General features: G+C 39.4%; 1 protein-coding gene across 5 annotated transcripts in view; it reads left to right on the forward strand.

The window, feature by feature from the left end:
* RTTN (rotatin) overlaps positions 1–13330 on the forward strand; it is a 121480-nt gene that overhangs the window by 12522 nt on the left and 95628 nt on the right. For all 5 annotated transcript variants that reach the window (XM_070362061.1, XM_070362060.1, XM_070362059.1 and 2 more), the window contains exons 8-11: positions 46–211; positions 2321–2499; positions 4913–5028; positions 8260–8430. In XM_070362061.1, the coding sequence (XP_070218162.1) occupies positions 46–211; positions 2321–2499; positions 4913–5028; positions 8260–8430 (632 nt within the window). The remainder of the gene's footprint in view (positions 1–45; positions 212–2320; positions 2500–4912; positions 5029–8259; positions 8431–13330) is intronic.

Here is a 13330-nt window from a genome sequence, read left to right on the forward strand (position 1 = left end):
TCATTTGTGTATACCAGGGAGTAATTTTATTCTTTTCTCCCCCAGATGCCGTGTCCCAGAACTCTTCCCTGTCTTACTGTCCTGATGCCAGGGCGGCTCCGCATTCCCAGAACCCGTCTCCCGGAAGCAGCAGCCCGCGGCCCTCCGTGGTGGGGCGCACGGGCCAGCGGCCCCGGGGGGACGGCCAGGACTGGGACGCCGCGTCCTCCAGGTGACCGGGGCCAAGGGAGCTCGAGCGCGTGTGTCAGTGCTAGAGGGAGATCGCCTTTCTCTTCTGTCTTATCTTTTGATAAGACAGGTGTTATCAAAACACATTAACTCAGGTGTTGGCCTTGTGTTAACCAGTGGCTTTCATACTTTTTTGACCATGACCTCCAGTAAGAAATAAGTATTATACTGCAACCCAGCACTCGGAGCACAGACATATACCCCGAGTGTGTGTGTGCGCGTGTGTATGCGTGTGTGCCCCTGTGTCTGTACACCAAAACAAAATGTTCACAGAACTCTTCTCTGATTTTGCATGTTACAGAGTGAATTGCATTATTTGTTCATTTCTATTTCATCAAGAAAATGATGATTCTGACCCACTGAATGTTTGTAGCAGCCACAAATGAACTGTGATCTAGTTTAAGAGCATAGTTTTTAAATGTTGGATACATCTTGATAACATTTTAATTAAACCTACTTCTGGGTTTCATTTAATTGTAATTTAAATGTATTGTTGTTTACTGTTAAAAGGAATGATTGGAGAATTAAAACAAAGTCCCCTTCAGGGTGCAGAGTCCATGGTGTTTATGGTGTTTTATTTATTTGTTTGTACAAAGAAAGATTTTTGCACATCGTTTCCTTAAAGGAACTGGCACGGTGTTTGTGTGTTACCTCATCCTTAGGCTATAAGCATCTTAAAAACCTCTTAGTCTTTTCCTTAGGTTCGTTCCACTGAATGCTCCCTGAGACCAGCACTTGTGTGTCAGCCTGATTCTTTTCTCCTGACATGACTAGTGTGGCTGCTCCAGGCTAACACCCACTCACACTTGCTATGTTCTTGGTGTCACCTCAAGGGCTTCACGTGCTTTGTTTCCTGTGGTGTCCTCATAAGAGCCCTGTGATACGACTGGAATGATTATTATCATCATTTTATAGACAAACCTGAGGCTGGGAGGGCTGGGGGCCAACCCCAGTTTGCACGGTTGGCGGAGTGCAGCGCAGGGGCGGGGCAGTGCGGCCCGAGGTGTGCTCCTCTGCTGACAGCGCGGCTGCTGTTGATCAGCGTGCTTTTCCTCCTCAGCTTGTTCTGAGCTGTAACTAGTGTTTTAAATTTTCACTCCTGAGGGAACTTCCGTCCAGGCCCTTTCAGAGTTAGAGAGAAGCCCAGCTCGTTTCCATGTTTCAGGATGCTTGGTATATTGGAATTGAAGGAATGACAACGTGTATTAAATTGTACAAGTTCAGTAGCGTCAGTGCATCTCTGTGATTCAGCTTCAGCTGTGGGTAACATCAAAAGTCAACATTTTGGGGTGCTTTATAAACATGACGTTTCAGGCCTATCTATGGCACTTTGATCCCCACCCCACCCTGTATACCCAAGGTAAAAATTTTTTTTTTTAATAAAGAAAGCTAAGAAAGATGGGATGTTCCACTTTTGGGTACATTTTCAAAATCATGTGATGTTGACTGTACTAAATAAAGTAATCCATTTCTCATCATGTTTTTCTGGCATTTTCTTGCATTCTTCAGTTGCTAACATTGGCTTACTTCAAACATTTGGTGAAAATCACAGAAAGTCTAGGGAGCCATATGAACTATTTAGTTTTTGCCTTTATAAGGGTTCAGGATGGGGAGCACATGTATACCTGTGATGGATTCATTTTGATATTTGGCAAAACTAATACAATTATGTAAAGTTTAAAAATAAAATAAAATTAAAAAAATAATAATAAAAAAATAAAAACTCTGTAAACAAACAAACAAAAAGTTATGGAAGAACTTTGCTATGAATCTGTTTGCTTTCCTTTAGAGATGGATGGGTTTTCAGTGTTTATGTCTATTACAGGAATGTTGACATGTTTGGAGAATATCAATTTGAAGAACAAAATATAAATGCATTCTTGGTTTCGCTTACAATTTTGAGCCATTTTTATGGAATTTAATCTCATAAACTTGTCAAGGTTTCTAGCAGTCTGACCACAGTTGTTCCATGGAACAGTATAGTCCAGCCCAGTACGAGGCTTCTTAATAAGCCAGACAGCAGCCGTGCAGTAGTCTGTCTGTGGGCGGTTTCCCCACCCCAGGGTCGTGATTGTCCTTGCTTACTTTACAGTGGGAGTAGCAGCCACGCTCACGTCAGCTCGCGGGCCTCTGCCCCCTCGCCTCTGGACCTGGCGCCCGTGGACCTGCCGGAGCTGGCAGAGGACGCGCTGGAGCTGCAGCTGCAGCAGCTGAGCCTGCCCCAGCTCTGCGTCTCCCTCCTGGAGGCCGCCGCGCCCCTCCTGAGGACAGGTCGGTGGGCCTTGGAGCCGGAGCTCGTCTGTACACTTTGTGTTTGTTTCTGTCTGTTTTCTAGGACTCTCATTTTCCTCTTTTTCACCTTCTGTCTTACGATCTTTAAAAATCTGTATTTACTTAGTAAGTTCACATTACTGAGGACTTAGTAAGGGCTTTATTCTCTCTCAGTTAAATGTGGATGTCATGGAGCACTGTTCAGATAGAGTGTCCCTTTTCACTTCTGGCCTTTTATGGCACAGACGTGCGCTTGTGTGTGGCTATTTTAAAGGTAAGCAGTGAGGAAAAAAACAACACAAGTGCAGTGAGTTAGAGAAGATGGACTGGCATGAAGAGACCAAAAGAAACAATTCTTGGCTTTAGCTTTTTAGAGATTTTTTGAGTTGCTTCCAGTTGTTCGCTCTTCCCACTCAGTTTTGACTTGAGTGATAAGTGAAAGTGAAAGTTGCTCAGTTGTGTCTGACTCTTTGTGACCCCCATGGATTATATAGTCCATGGAATTCTCCAGGCTGGAATACTGGAGTGGGTAGCCTATCCCTTCTCCAGTGGATCTTCCCGACTCAGGAATCGAACCGGGGTCTCCTGCATTGCAGGCGGATTCTTTATCAACTGAGCTATGAGGGAAGCCTGAGTGATGGGGACATGTTAAAAACCAAAACAGCCCCAACACTGGATTGTACCTTTGCAGTAATATTGTCCTCTTAAAAAACAAACCAGAGTTCAGAAAACCCAGACCTGGAATGACATTTCCTCACCACTGTGCTGGAAGTTTGTGCAGATGTCCTGCAGTGAACTCTGGGAAGTGGCTGTGATCTTCCTGGAGAAAGAATAGTGTGGCCAGTGTCCTGGGCAGTCCCGCAGTCAGTCAGGTTACCATGCACCGAGGCCCAGCTGTGCTCAGCTGCTGGACAGGGTCTGGTGCACGTTATTCCACGTGCTCCTCACACCAGCCTATTTGGTTCACCCCTCAGTGGTAGTTACTGCTCTTCTCCCTGTTTTACAACAAGGAAGCTGAGGTTTAGAGTGCTTTAGAAACTCACCCAAAGTCAGACAGCAAAGAACGGAGACTTGAACTTCAGTTCTGAGACCAAAATCCATGCACTTAGCACTTTGCAAGGTAAAGGAACATTTGCAATCTCCTTGGTATTTGTATTCTCTAAGTATATACATTTTAAGTAATTGATAAACTTGTCAAAATATAAACACAAGATAAATTTTGCTTTGGTTTATACTGGCTGAGTGATAAGTGTATCCCATGCTAATGGTTCTGTAAGTCCTGTGGCTATTTTTTGCTTGCTTGGAAGTGATGTGGAAGAGGCAGGAGGTAAGTGTGTATTTGGGAACATTAACAGTTTTTATTCTGAGAACAGTATACCTTAACTTCTTACTGATTGGAGAACTCTGCTTTGGGAGTGAGGAGAACAGATTGATTCATTTACTAATAAAGTGACGTGAAGGAAGATCTGAGCTTCTTCAGCATCAAGTGTGTATGTTTGGCTGCATGGTGTACTGAGGAGAACAGTTTTAGATTTAATGGTTTTGCATTTAACCTTTTCTTAATTTGCTGTAGAAAGTCAGATTGATAATTATAAAGCTGTATCATGGTACATAAAATTTTCTAAATGTTCTCTTGCCCTTTGGTAAAGGCACATTATTGCTTAATTTGTAATTGTTCAAAGTAATAAGAGATTTCTAAGAGAATTTGCTCCAGCTGTTCCAATGAAGCAATTAATCTGGACCCTCATGATCCAGTAGTTTGTTTTACTCTCATTCGTTAGAAATTGACCTTTGGTATGTGGGGCAGGAAAGTCCAGATTGAATACTCACCTCACCTAGGATTATGGGTGGTGGAATTTCTTTGTTGTTCTGTCTCTGTGGAGAAGGAGGCTGCCCAGGTGGGTTGACAGCACCCTTTCTTCTGGAATGTTTTTAGATTTTAAGGTGAGTGTAGGTTTCCCAAACTCCTGTGTGGGAAACTACTAATTCATGACAAGACTTAAACCTCCTACTAAGTGGGGAATTCATTAGACCATATCTTCTCAACTGACCTGTGCCTTGTCAACATATTACATGTAACGTGGATGGTCTCTGAATTTGAAAACTTACTTTACTCTGTTTCACAGTGCTTCTAGTTATATTGTTATTCTCTTCCTGGCTGTCTTTCCTACTTATGAGCACATTTGATTTTTTGGTGGCTGAATAGTGTTATGATTGAAACAGAAGCCTAATAGTGACTGTATACTGTGGCTTCCCTAGTCATCTCTCTTTTAACAGTTCTAAAGACATCAAAAAATAAGAAGAGAAATAGGAATTTGGGGGGCATTAGTTAACCAGAGGATTGAGCAGTATGCTATTCACCTTTACCCGGAAGTTAACTTTTTTCCCTTCTCTCTCCTGTTTGTATTCCCAGGTAGTAGACAGATGATAATAAGAGTTCTGGAGTTGCTCGCAGAAGTTGTGGTGCTTATTGGTGAAGCGATTTCAGCACATCTGTGGGATGACAGCAGTCTTTTTGCAATAGATATGGTGAGACTCAAGGTTTTCCTTGCAGCGTGGGTAATAACATCAGTCTTTTGTTTTATCTTGGTCCTTTCAAGCTGGCTTCATTGTCTCATTAGCCTTTGAAATCTTTCTTTGTTTTAGATGCAATAGATCCCAGGCTTATTTTGCACTGTGTCTGGAATTGGCTATTTCTTCAGAGATTCTAGTTACTTTTAATGCGTGCGTCCATGTAATGGAAACCATATCATATTTTACACTTCCCATATATCATAAATCATTTGCTTTTTTATATCTTTTATTTTCAAATTATCATCTGATGAGCTTGCTTTTCTGGGCAGAACTGGTGTTCTGTTTTTCTATTAATGTAAATTTGTAACTTATGCCTCACTTTTCCTTTTTTTTTTCCTTCGTCAGAGAATTGGAAGTAAAATTTGTTAGTCATAAAAATATATATTGCTTCCTAGAGTTACCATTTTTTCCTCTTTATGTTATTTTGACCTACCTCGATCTGTCTACATTTTATTAAACTTTGCTGTAGGCTGCTTGAAATCCTTGTGCATAGACGTTAAAACAGGAAAACAAAATCCTGATGTTTACTTTATACCAGTATCCATGTGTGAAGAACTCCCCCAATTTTTTTATATACACAAATCTCTTGAGAAGAAGAAGGATTTAAATCTTTTACAATAGGTTTAATAAATTGTTTCATGTCCTTCAATTTCCTTGTTTATAACATAGGGATTATAGTTCTTAATCTTAGTTTTCTGATAGTTCTTAAGGTTATCCCACTATTTTGTAGTACTTTTAGAAGATTTTCACATATTGAAGATTTTCAACAAGTGAGTTTTTCCTGAGAAGTGTGAAGAATGTTTTATCAGTTGCTTCTTAAAATAGCTTGAATTTCTTGGCCAGAACATTTATCTGTAAAAGTTAGTCATTCACTTTTAACTTTTGGCTGCTGATCTTTTATGATTCAATGAATTATTTTTACTTTAAAGGTTAAATCTGATGTACAAGAGCCAATTGGTATGTTAGAAATGTTAAATAAAACAGTACTGCTTGAAATTATATTTGATCTACTTATTTAAAAGGAAAAAAATGCTCCCTAGGAAAAAACATCTCATTCCTTTGGGCTATATATTAATAGAAGCAGACAATTAAGTAGAATTTCTTAATGTCCTTACTTTTGCAAAGTTTAAAAAGAAAACAGAGGTATATTTTTGTTGTGTCATTAAAGGAACAAAATAAAAAATTTGAGCAGTTCAGTAATTGAATACCTGAAGATGTGTAATAAATTCTCTAAAGCTTTCCAAATATTGCTAATAACACTCATGAAATTCCATAACTCAGTTTGTGTAAGCATAGTCGAAGAAATTTTTTTCTCTATAAATTGAAAATTTTTATTTCATTTGAAACAAATAAAATATTTTCACTGAAATTGTTATATTTTGTTAAAATTAAAAATTTATTGATAAGTGTTTGTAAACGTTAGAAGACCTGAAGGATGTCATCTCTCCTCTGCCTCCCTAGGAAGTTGTGTTTATTTTCCCTTATTTGCCTGGTAAGTTAGGCTCACGGAGTGAGGCTCTCCTCCCTGTGCCAGCTGACTCCAGACTCCTGGGGCTGCTTCTCGTCAACTTTTGCCCTTTTCCTCTCTGTCACTGCTGTCACTCAATGTCACGAAAAGCAGTCTTTGCTCCTTAATTACTCATTCCTTGTAAATTCCCGCCTGACCTGCTGTGAGCTGGTGACTTAGATTTCCTGGTTTGTTAGAAGAGTTGCTGGTTTGAAGTTCAAGTGCAATTGCGAGGATTGTGAAAGATTCTAGAGAGAGGGGCTTGGTATCCAGTAAGGGCTCAAGAAGGGTAACTGAACCAAAGTTTATGTCTGTTTAATTTATTAAGTTGAAAAAGATTGACTTAAAACCTAAAATCCAACTTCAGGTTTTGCTTGATATTTGTATTATTCAGACCACAAAGACTTCATTCGTGTTGCGTCTTTACTCTCTATTACACATTTCATCAATAGACAGTTATCACTTTATCGAATTCTTTTGTTCTGAATTATTCATTATTTATACCTTAGAGATTTTGTTCATATTTCAGTACACTAATTTTTTTAATTGAAGTGTAGTTAATATACAGTGTTGTTCGAATCTTTGCTACACAGCAAAGTAATTCTGTTATACACATGTATACTTTCTTTTTTTCAATAATCTTTTCCATTATGGCTTATCACAGGATATTTAATATAGTTCCCTGTGCTGTACACCAAAACCTTGTTGTTTATGCATTCTAAATGTAATAGTTTGCATCTGCCAAGCCCAGACTCTCATTCCATCCCTTTTCTTCCTCGCTTCCCCTTGACAAGCACAAGTCTGTTCTCTTGTCTGTGCGTCTGTTTCTGTCTTGTAGGTAGGTTTTTTTTGGTGCCATATTTTAGATTTATCGAATGATCCATGTAACAGGTTTACTTTATATAAATAATTTTTCATTTTAGTTTTCACATCTTTTCCATGGAAAGTTGAGATGAGAACCACAGTGGTTTTTTTCTTCTCCCGTCTCCTAATGCTGTCCTTTTAGCAGGACGTTTATAGATGCATGTTGTTACGATTTGCCGGTCTTGTCTAACGAATTTTACCTTTCTCTTCATACTTTATGCATACCTTTCAGTTTAAAAGATACAACTACTATTGGAGTCGTAAGCTATCTAGAAATTTATGATGGTGGAACATTTGCTCTGAATTGGCCTTGTTACCTGAAGAGAGATTATATAATTTAATATTTCATTTTTTAAAAATTATTTGTCTCTGCCTGTTTCATGTCTTAAGTAAATTTGGGATCCCTTTGAGGGCAGAGATCATATCTCTAAAACTAGCGCCTTTTCCCCCACAATCTTACCACTGTGTTCAGGAGACAATAAGTCCAGTAAGTTACTGGATGAGAGGTTTATATGTAATGTTCAAAGTTGGAACAATCAAGCACGAGAAACTAGGAGGAATTTATGGTCCCTTAAGGTTTTATATTTTGTTTATTATTAGAGTTCATCATGTTAATTTCTTAAAACTTGTAGCTTTTAAACAATTTAGGTGTGCTGCTTATTCTCGCCTACCATTAAAAGAATCTTGTTTATTCTTACCGGGAGGAATACATTTGAGTTATTTAATGATAACATTTTATGTCATTCTCCATGACGTTTGCATACTGGCCCCTGCAGTTGACTGTGGTCCCCTGATTGGTATTTAAATGTTTGCAGAAAGAGAAGCTGCTCGTGGTGTTGGCGTCCCTTGGAGACACCGTGTGCTACCATAAAAGCAGCGTCAGTCTGGAGCAGCCGGAGGCGCTGGTCGTGCATCACAGGATGGCCTTTGTCAGCATCTCGCTGTTTGCTGTCCGGCTCCTGCAGACACTGCTCCCTGTGGAAAAGGTAAGGCGGGTAGTGTGGCTTATTTGTAGTTTACCGGGTGTTACGGTCCCTGTTGTAATTCCTTCTGGTCATTTCACAGTGTACAGAGATTTTACTGGAAATGCAGAAGTTGAGAAATGGCTAATTTTAACATATTTGACTAGTTTTGACCAGTTGACAGAAAAAAGCACTCATTTTGTAAAGTTCTTTTTTTTTTTTCTTTTTTTAAGGTGATTTTTAAAAATTCTTGTGAAGCATGTTTAGAAAAGTCCATTCTTACTAAGTGACTAGTTGTTCGGTCACTAAGTCGTGTCTGACTGCAGCCGCGTGGACTGTAGCACGCCAGGCTTCCCTGTCCTTCACCGTCTCCCAGAGTTTGCTCAGGTTCATGTCCACTGAGTCGGTGATGCTGTCTATCCATCTCATCCTCTGCTGCCCCCTTTTCCTTTTGCCTTCATTCTAAGTGACTATATCTCTATTTAAAAAGTAACCACCCCCCCAAAACATGAGGTAGAGCACAGCCAGCATTTCACTGCCCCCTCCTGTCCTTTATCTCTCCTGCCCTCGCCCCCACCCCCAGCTAAACTCCTTTCTGACATCTGTCACCATAGAAGACTTTGTCTGTTTTTGAACTTTATATAAATAGACTTACAAAGTGTTTACTCACTCAAGATGTTTTTTTGAGATTCATCCTTGTTGTTGCTTGTAGCAGGTTGTTAATTTTTATCACAAAATACTTCTCCATTACGTGACTGTATGTTAAATGTGATTTTAATCAGCGTGACTGTTTCTTTTAAGTCCCCTTATTGACTGTACTTTTAATTGGAGGATATATCTCTGCATTTGAATGTTAGTAGTAAAAATATCTCAAATGACTCATATGCAAGTGTTGTGCAGTGGACTTAACTGCAGAAAGAAGGGTGTCGCATCATGCTTAGCTGAAGGTATGGGAGAAGTTAATGTAGCTAAAGAACTGTTTCCTGTGTCTTTTGTTGTCCTTTGTTAATACGTACTTTCCCTTTTGGTTCCTAGAATCTACAGAGCATGTAGTCTAAACTCCATTTAATAACACATATGCAATATATGTAATATATTATCAGGCCATCTGGGAAAATCAAAAGAAAACATCAAACTTCAAATATAGTATTTTGCTTTAGGGAAAAGTAACATCATTTCTGTTGATTTTAATTTTCAACTTTTATTCATTAGTCATTATATTTCTGAAAAGCATACCACTCTGTTAAAGAGTGATAATTTTCCAAGGCATTTGTTGTTGTTTAGTCACTCAGTCATGTCTGATTCTTTGTGATCCCATGGACTACAGCATGCCAGGCTTCCCTGTCCTTCGCCATTTTCTGGAGCTTGCTCAAACTTATGTCCATTGAGTCAGGGATGCCTTTCAGCCATCTCTGTTACCCCCTTCACCTCCTGTCGTCAGTCTTTCCCAGGATCAGGGTCTTTTCCAGTGAGTTGGTTCTTTGTATCAGGTGGCCAAAGTATTGGGGCTTCAGCTTCAGCATCAGTCCTTCCAATGAATATTCAGGGTTGATTTCCTTTAGGATGGACTGGTTTGTTCTCCTTGCAATCCAAGGGACTCTCAAGAGTCTTTTCCAGCACCACAGTTCATAAGTGTCAATTCTTCAGCACTCAGCCTTCTTTATGGTCAACATTCACATCTGTACATGACTACTGGAAAAGTCTTAGCTTTGATTGTATGTACCTTTGTCGGCAAAATGATGTCTCTGCTTTTTAATATGGTGTCTAGGTTTGTCATAACTTTTCTTCCAAGGAGCAAGCATCTTTTAATTTAATAAATTCCAAAGCATAAACATAATTTGAAGGATTTTAGTCATAAAGGACTGGAATTGTATTTAAAATATAGGTGTCTCACTTTACATAATAATATCATATAACTGAAAACTTAGTAGTGCTACAATAACTTATTAGGTATTACCAGATTCAACATTCTATATGTTGAATGTTGTTGGAAAAGTTACTTGTTAGTTGTACCATAGAGCTTAATTTTTGCTTTTTTGATTATAGATGTTTTTCATCTATATGCTTATTAATTAAAATACAAATCAGTAATTTATTTTATTTGAATAGAATAATATAAAGTCAACTCTCCATGACTTTTTTTTTTTCTTCAGATACTTACTTTTCTTGTTTTTGAAGGCAAATCAATATCTGCAATTTTTGGTAGCTCTTTTAAAAATATAGCTTGGAACTTCATTAGAGCAGTAAATGGGTCAATGAAGAGATTATAATAAAAGTATCAGCTTATAGATGGTTATAATTGCTTTGAGAACTTTAAAGTGAAATTTAAACAAAACTGCTCTTCTATTGCTGTTAAAATTGTCCTTTAATTGATAAAAATACAAGGTTTTGCTGCCTCTGCCTGTTGCTAGCCCACCAGAAACTGAACTTGAATCTGAACTCTGAAACTTTCTACACTGAAAGTAGCTTTTAAATATTTGAGTTGCCACTTACCAAATGTGTAATTGGAAGTTGGAAAACGATAGTATGACTCTATGTAAGGATTTCCTGAATTTGAAAATTTTGACAGAATGCCCTGGAAGACCTTTTTTGAAATTGATAATTGCTGGTTTTTAGATGAATTTGGAGAATATCCACTTAGAGGTTAAAAGGAGGCATTGGTAATCTTATGAAAAATGCTATGCTTGGTTAGATCCAATTGGTGAAAAAAATGCTGCTGACTCTTCTTTACCTAGTGGTGGTGATGGCACTCCACTGAAGTATCTCCACTTTTAGTCCCGCCTCACTGACACATGACTAAGGCTTGGAGGACCACCGTCTTCAGCCTGGGGTGTAAACTGTGACGGAGCCTCTGGCCCTTGCGAGGATTAAATGTACGCCCTTCCTTTGGTGCTCTGAGTTCCTGAGATGAATTTCAGATGTGGGAATGTAGAATGAAAATGTCAGAATTCCTGAGTGATGGATGAGAAGAGGAAAGAGAGGAAATTAATATTTATTGAGTGGGATATACCACATTTTCTACTTGTTTAATCGTCACGTCAGCTATTTATATTTTTGTGCCTAAAGTCAGAGAAAGCTCTTTTAAACTAGAACACAGCGTCTTTGGAGTTGATCCACTAGGATTTACTATCTCAGCGCAGTGCCCACCTCACTCAGTCTTTTTTGCTAATTCCTCTCTGTCTTCCTAACCTCTTAAAGAGGCAGAATCCCAAGACTGGCTATGCCCCTCATGAAATGTCATCCCATTTTGAGTCTTTAAATGCCATTTATTTGGGGACACCTCCCAAACTTATATTTCCAGACCACATGTGTCGTCTGAACCCCAAAGTCCTATGTATATCCTATATCCTTCTTACATCTTCCCTTGACCGTTCATATCTCCAGCTTAACAGGTCCCAAGCCTAGTTCTTTGCTTCCTTCCCAAGTGTGTTCTCCCTGTGGTCTTCCCATCTCAGTAAAGGACACTTTCATTCTAGTTGGTAGTTGATCATGAGAAAACCTTACAGGCATCCTTGATTCCTGTCTTTCATACACTTAGGTCCAATCCCTGGACAAAGTGTCTTTTTCCTTTGATCATCGGTCCAGAACCTGAGTAATTCTCACCACTCCCACTGCTACTGCCTGAGTTGAAGCCGCCATTCCGTCTTGCCTGGGTTGTTGCAGTGACCTCCTCCTTGGTCTCTCAGCTTCCACCATTGCCCTTTTCCACCTGTTCGTTTGGACTGATCATGATGTTTGCCCGAAACCTTCCAGTGCCCCCTTGGAGGACAAGTCCTTTTGATGATCTGAAGCCTTCCCTGATCTGGCACCACTGCCCCCGGAGGCCATCGCCCCGCGCTAGCTCCACTGGCCTGCTTGCTGCCAAAGATGCTCCATGTCTGAGCCTTTATACTTGCTGTTCCCTGCGCTGTGACTGCTTTTCCCTCAGATGTCCATGTGGCTCCTGACTCCCAGGTCTCCACTTACATGTTGCCTTGTCAGAGTCCTTCCTCTGCGCCCCCTCCTGTCGCTCCTTGGTCCCTGTCCATCCTTCCTGTCTCCTGTTTTTAGAATTTTCTCAGCACTCCCAGCCGTACCTGACAAGTGTGGCTTACTCTTTGCTTTCTCCGCTGGAATGTTAACTTTGTGAGGGCAGAGGTTCTGTCTCTTCCGCTGTGTCCCTAGGAGCTGAAATGGTGCCCGCGCACAGTGGGGGCTCAAGGAGCGTTAGCCAAGGGAGCAAATAATTAGTCAAGAGGTAATTTAGTTTCTTTCTCTTTCCATTAGGAGTGTTCTTCACAGAATAAGAGAAATTTCTCTTGACTTTGTAATGGCTGCTATCTTAATAGTTTTTTTTTTTTTTTTTCCATGCTCAGTAACATAAAATTTTGATTCCTTTAGTTTTTGACTTTCATTTGGCAACTTTATTTCATGTAAAAGCATTGTTTAGCTGATTTAGCTCTTAGGCCTTCAGACAGTTAATAATTATCCTTAAAATATGTTATCCATGAAAATATTATGACCAAACCTGCTAAAATAAAGGCAGCATAGTACTCTTGAGCTCTTCTCAAATGGTTTTCTCTGAATGTTGAGTTTTCAGTTCTTTTCATTAGTTGATGCATAGAATCCTATCACAAAGCTAGAATCATTAAAAGAAAAAATCTAACAGGGATTTCTTAGTTTTAAATCAATTAAGTTATAAAATGGGCCCCTTTATTTTATACTAATTAAAGGTCAATTTTTTGTGAGTGTTCTAGAACTGTATTAAATATTATGTTGAATTTCTCCTTTCTCTTCTAAAACACAAAACCAAATAGAAATTAATTTCTGTTCAAATCAGTGTATAGTTATACTTGATTTATCTTTAAGCTCAGTCGTGTCTGACTCTTTGCGACCCCATGGACTGTAGCCTACCAAGTTCCTCTGTCCATGGGAGTCTCCAGGC

The sequence above is a fragment of the Bos mutus genome, chromosome 24 (assembly GCF_027580195.1).
Source record: "Bos mutus isolate GX-2022 chromosome 24, NWIPB_WYAK_1.1, whole genome shotgun sequence".
Lineage (NCBI taxonomy): Eukaryota > Metazoa > Chordata > Mammalia > Artiodactyla > Bovidae > Bos > Bos mutus.